This window comes from Bos javanicus, chromosome 8 (genome assembly GCF_032452875.1).
Source record: "Bos javanicus breed banteng chromosome 8, ARS-OSU_banteng_1.0, whole genome shotgun sequence".
In the NCBI taxonomy this organism is placed as follows: Eukaryota; Metazoa; Chordata; class Mammalia; order Artiodactyla; family Bovidae; genus Bos; species Bos javanicus.
The window spans coordinates 61330970-61336969 of record NC_083875.1 but is presented as its reverse complement, the minus strand read 5'-3'; the positions used below and the strand labels follow the sequence as shown (position 1 = coordinate 61336969).

The 6000-nt window shown below is 37.2% G+C and overlaps 1 protein-coding gene across 3 annotated transcripts in view; it reads right to left on the bottom strand.

Moving 5' to 3' along the window:
- Positions 1-1183: 1183 nt before the first annotated feature.
- MELK (maternal embryonic leucine zipper kinase) overlaps positions 1184-6000 on the bottom strand; it is an 88000-nt gene continuing 83183 nt past the window's right edge. For all 3 annotated transcript variants that reach the window (XM_061425675.1, XM_061425676.1, XM_061425674.1), the window contains 2 exons: positions 4435-4538; positions 1184-1712 (listed from right to left, as the gene is read on the bottom strand). In XM_061425675.1, the coding sequence (XP_061281659.1) occupies positions 1535-1712; positions 4435-4538 (282 nt within the window). In that variant the 3' untranslated portion in view covers positions 1184-1534. The remainder of the gene's footprint in view (positions 1713-4434; positions 4539-6000) is intronic.

The following is a 6000-nucleotide window of genomic DNA, read 5'->3' as shown; positions in this document are numbered from 1 at the left end:
GAAAAAGTTGATCATGCCCTCTATACTATAAGTACTGGTAGATTTAAGTACTGGTTGATTTATATGCATCTGCCCTTTTAACTGGAGAAGGCAATAGCACCCCACTCCAGTACTCTTGCCTGGAAAATCCCATGGACGGAGGAGCCTGGTAGGCTGCAGTCCACGGGGTCACTAGGAGTTGGACACGACTGAGCGACTTCACTTTCACTTTTCACTTTCATGCATTGGAGAAGGAAATGGCAACCCACTCCAGCGTTCTTGCCTGGAGAATCCCAGGGGCAGGGGAGCCTTGTGGGCTGCCGTCTATGGGGTCGCACAGAGTCGGACACAACAGAAGTGACTTAGCAGCAGCAGCCCTTTTAATGGGCTTCCCAGGTGGCCCTAGTGGTAAAGAACCCACCTGCCAATGCAGCGACGTAAGAGATGGGGGTTCGGTCCCTGGGTCAGAAAGATCCCCTGGATCAGGGAAGGGCAACCCACTCTAGTACTCTTGCCTAGAGAATTCCATGGACAGAGAAACCTGCCGAGTTATAGTCCACAGGGTCACAAAGAGATGGACATGACTGAAGTGACTTACACATACACAACCTGCTAAGAGATGAACTTGAGTTTATTAGACAGTTTGATATTCAGTCCTAGAACCTAATGCTTATAAGCACTTAGTAAATGTTTACTGAACAAATGAATGATAAAACATTTCCTCACTATTGACTAGAAACACTATTTTTTTCTCCAACTAGTTTAACTCGTAAAATCCATACAAATATAACTTTAGTGCTGACCTTTAGAGACCAGTAAAATGAAATAAAAAGACAAATTTGAGGCCAACCTTGAGACTTATGGAAAATTACTATAAAGTAACATTTTATAGGGGTTCATAGTTCAGATACTTATCATTGTTGACTGAAAACACTTACTGAAGTCAACACTCTTTTATTCAACATATTAAATGTGTTGTTTAACTCTGGTAACCACAGCTGTGACTTAGTTAACGATCTCAATAAATCCTACTTAAATCAGAGACAGGAAAAAATTATGCAAATGAATTCTTATCTGTTTTTCTGCCCAAGGCATATTTGATAACAGATAAAACATACTCCAAATAGTCTCTACTTAATAGTCAAGAAGCCATTTGAGGTTTTATTTGGATCAAAATCAAATACAAAGAAGAGGAGAAGCCTGCTATGTTCACAAATGATTTTATTTCAGAAAGAAATTACACATTAAAAAGAAGACATAGTTAAGAGCTTACAATCATGTATGGAAGTGACTCCAAGAAAGTAAACAGTTATTAAATATATAAAGCGCATGATTTAAAAAGACAGTAATAGATAATGACAGATGGGCTTGCCTTAGTTTCACCCACAAAATAGTATCTTTTGTCTAAAAACAAACAGATATTGGTCTTTGAGACAGCTCTTTAGACATGAGTTTGTACTTCCAGTGGACTTGAAAAATCAAACCAATCACACCAGGTTCCACACAGGCTGTATCACACCCATACTCATCAAGCAGGATGGAAACCATCCATCAATTAAACCTTGCAGCTAGATAGGATGTCTTCCACTAATCTCTTGTAAACCCAGGCATCACCCTTAAGCCGCTGCCTCCTGATACCCACCACGTCGGGTTTTTGAAGCTGGCACACTTCTAGTTCAAACTGCATTGTCACTTTGCCAAAATCTGACTGTGTCTGACACTTCAGTGTATAGCTGTGAAAAACAAGATAAGAAGCCAGTTAGTAGGAGAATCATGAATATTCTGTATAATACAAGAGATTTCTAAGCCTCTAGGAGGCCAGTGGGGAAAATGAACCATGATTTCATATTAAGCAATGCAGTACTGCTTATAGTTTCCAGATGACCTAGCTATGCATTAGTGATGGAGTATGACTAGTGTTTTCCCAAAAGCTGAACCAGAATCTTTAAAAAAAAAAAAAAAAGCTGAAAAGGCTTTATCAGAATTCTCCCTTGCTCCAAAGAAAAGTGCTTTATTCATAGCTATACAAGCCATTCATGCTTAAGAAATCTTTTGGCATCCTTTATGCAACTCTTTCAATGGTATAACCTGTGAACATCAGGCCATTTCCACAATGTTCACAACAAAAGAAAGCAGAGGGAAGATGAAGAATATTTTATTTTGTGCACTTCATCAGAACTTCTGTCTTTCATATAAATTAAGCTGAAGCCACCAACCTGTTAGTAAGAAACACGTTTTTGAGGTTTTTCTAATAGTGAATGTGAAAGTCGTTCAGTTGTGTCCAACTCTTTGCAACCCCATGGACTATATAGTCCATGGAATTCTCTAGGCCAGAATACTGGAGTGGGTAGCCTTTCCCTTCTCCAGTGGGTCGAACCCAGGTCTCCCACTTTGCAGGCAGATTCTTTACCAGCTGAGCCACAAGGGAAGCCCTATTTTCTAATAGTAATAAGAGGTTATGATCATTATAACACTTTAGGGCAGAGTTATAAAATATATCGCTCTTTTTCTTACTTGTGTCCTCTGGGGCTTGATCTATTAAAAATAAGCAGTCGATACCAGAAATGCCATAAGGTATACCCTGTAGTTAAGGTTCCTGATGGGAAGATGAAGCACAGAGCAATGCAGTCACATCAAAGATAAAACGTTGATTCTTCCTCATTGGACAAAGATAGCAATGGAATATGACAGAGATTAGTGACACCATTCCACTGAAAAGTTCGTTACTCTGCTTTGTCACAAAGAAAGTAAAAACAGGTAAGATAAAAAGAAAAATAAGGGATCAAGGCAGACCTTTGGGTGGATAAGGAAGTTCAAGGAACAGAATTAGTTAATAGCCAGTTAGTGATCCGGCAGATTATATGCTAAAGGAAAAATAATTGAAAGCTTTCTCATATAGATTTGGTGAGAGGTTCTGCAACTGTGAATAAACCCCAAGCATGAAGAGCAAGTCAGGGTTAGATGTGTTCTAATGACATTTGAAGAAGAAAGCCAGGATTCACATAAGTAGTGCTTGCCAACACTTAGAGATAATGAAAAGTAAAATTACTGTTGCAAAAGATTCCTTCTTAAAATCTTCTCTATTGACTGTTCCATTTAAATATTTTTGGTAATTTATTAGTGGCTCTTCTTCGTCATTGTTCAGTCACTAAGTCATGTCCAACTCTTTGCGACCTCATGGACTACAGCACACCAGGCTTCCCTGTCCGTCACTATCTTCCAGAGTTTGCTAAAATTCATGTCCATTGAGTCAGTGATGCTATCCAACTATCTCATCATCTGTTGCCCCCTTCTCCTTTTGCCTTCAATCTTTCCCAGCATTGGAGCCTTTTCCAATAGGTCAGCTCTTTGCATCAGGTAGCCGAAGTATTGGAGCTTCAGCATCAGTTCTTCCAATGAATATTCAGGGTTGATTTCCTTTAGGATTGACTGGTTTGATCTCCTTGCAGTCCAAGGGACTCTCAAGAGTCTTCTCTAGCACCACAATTCGAATGCATCAATTATTTGGCACTCAGCCTTCTTTAGGGTCCAACTATCACATCTGTACATGACTACTGGAAAAACCATAGCTCTGACTATGCAGACCTCTGTTGGCAAAGTGATATCTCTGCTTTTTAATACGCTGTCTAGGTTTATCATAGCTTTCCTTCCAAGGAGCAAAGAGTCTTTTAATTTCATGGCTGCAGTCATGTCCACAGTGATTCTGGAGCTCAGGAAAATAAAATCTGTCAGTTTGCATTTTTTTTCCCCTTCTATTTGCCATGAAGTGATGGGGACTGGATGCCATGATTTTAGTATTTTGAATGCTGAGTTTTAAGTCAGTTTTTTCATTCTTCTAGTTTAGTGCTTCCATTCTTCTATTAGTGCTTTAATAATGAAATTTTAGAGAGACATAACTAAGTGGAAATGCTTAGAAATATGAACATTTTAAGTAACCAGAAGAGTTCTGGCTGTCCAAACCATGAGATCATGACCCAGGAGGTTTTGATGGCAGTTCTTTCAACAGTGGGAAAGAGATAAAGTGACATACTTTCTAAAGTACTGAAAACCAATCCTATCACATAGACATCATAAAGAGGAGTATGTGTGTATATATATATCTATATATATCTCCCTGATTTGAGGTATCTCATAAATTTAGATTAGAACTTAGAAATATTATTGTTAAGCAGAACATTAAAGAAAAATAGAAAAAGCAAAAGAAAACTGGAAGAAATTTAGATTTTTCTATTTTGAAAAGTCTAACTTTGAAAGTGGTGACAATATGGTCACTTAAAAAACTTCTAAAGCCCATATAAAACAAAAAGAATCAATTATAAACAGACACTATCATAAAAGCTTTTTTGGAAAAAATGAGATGGAAGAAATACATATTTTTAATAAGAGAAGGGACTCAACCTATATTTTCTCAAAGTTCAAAAGACATCAAGTAATGGATGAAAACATGCTTCTTACCCCTTCTGTACAAAGTCAACGTGCTTCTTTGGAAGAACAGACATTATTTCATTCAAGAGTTGATCTGGATTCACTAATCTGGTTGTAGTCACATTATAGTGAGGCTTAAAAAAGAAAAAGGAGGGGTGAGAAGTAAATCCTTACATCAATACAAAGACCATCCTACCTGATTTAGAGATCCCCAACTCCTCAATATAGTACCATTTCAAGTGGAAATATTTCAAGACAAACAGAATTTACAATCAACTCTTAGTAAGCTGGACTGAGATGGTACTGGGAGAGCCTACAGAAATCATGTTTATTAGTAATCACCTCCATATCATCATTTTTATACTTGCATCTTCCTCTCCTACCAGCTTTTTAAATAAGTAAATAAATATGAAATAATGTCTATCTCTCTGAGCTCTACCTACTTCCCTCTTCTTCCATTGTGATAAAGATTCCTGCAGTGAAAACTGTGAGAAAACAAATGCCCTAGAAAATTTCACTTGTATATAGTTGGATGTGTTTCCTTAATTCTTTCTTGATTACTTAAGGAATTTTATAGAATCCCAGGAGCTGATTCTATGACAATTCTATGAAGGAATGAATATAACAGGTTTTTCTCATTCACTCACAGCATATTTCTCAGAAATAATTTCATTCCTAATTGGTAACTGTCTATCCATTCATCCAACAACTATTTATTGAAGGCTTACTAGGTCCCAGGCACTGTTTTAATAGGTCCCAGAGACAGACAAGAATCCCTGCCTTCCTAGTACTATCTATATTGTCAAACAAAATTATACCTTCTGTGTCTTTAACATTTCAGTTCTTTTAATAAATAACAAAATGCTGAGGTTGGAAACGACCCCACTACCTTACTTTTCAAATGAAGAACCTATGACCCAAAGAAGAAATACAAGTTTCTTAAGATGGGGTTTCCCAAAATGTGATAAAAAATTATAATTGGACTTATAACCTAAGTGGCACATGTATACTTTTTTGGGGGTCACACTGCATAGCATGCAGGATCTTAGTTCCCTGACAAGAGTTCAAGATTGTACCCAGTGCAGCAGAAGTATGGAGTCTGAACCACTAGACCACCAGGGAAGTCCCAGATAAATATTTTTATGTATTTGTTCCAATCTGATTTAGAAAATATAATTAGCAAAAACTAATAATATATGGTTTCCTTTTAAATAAACACAAGCTTTTAAAAAGTTAGTCATCTTGATTGTGGTGGTTTCACAAGTACATTATGCATGCCAAAGTATATGAATTGTACATTTTTAATATATGCAGATTATTGCATGTCAATTATACCTCTAAATCTATTTTAATTCTGCATCACATAATGCTCACTTTGGCAGCACATATACTACAATGCATCATATAAAGAAAGTATCAGAAAAATAACAGTGTAGATTATACACTGATATGCCGATATAAAGGTGACTGTCAAATGACTGGAGTTCAGGAACCTCAGTTTCAGGTTATAAAAGGAACAAGAGGCACAGCTGTGACAAGCTCCTCTGTCTCTTGGCTTCCAACTCAGGACTTTTTTCAACAAATTGGTCTTTTCAA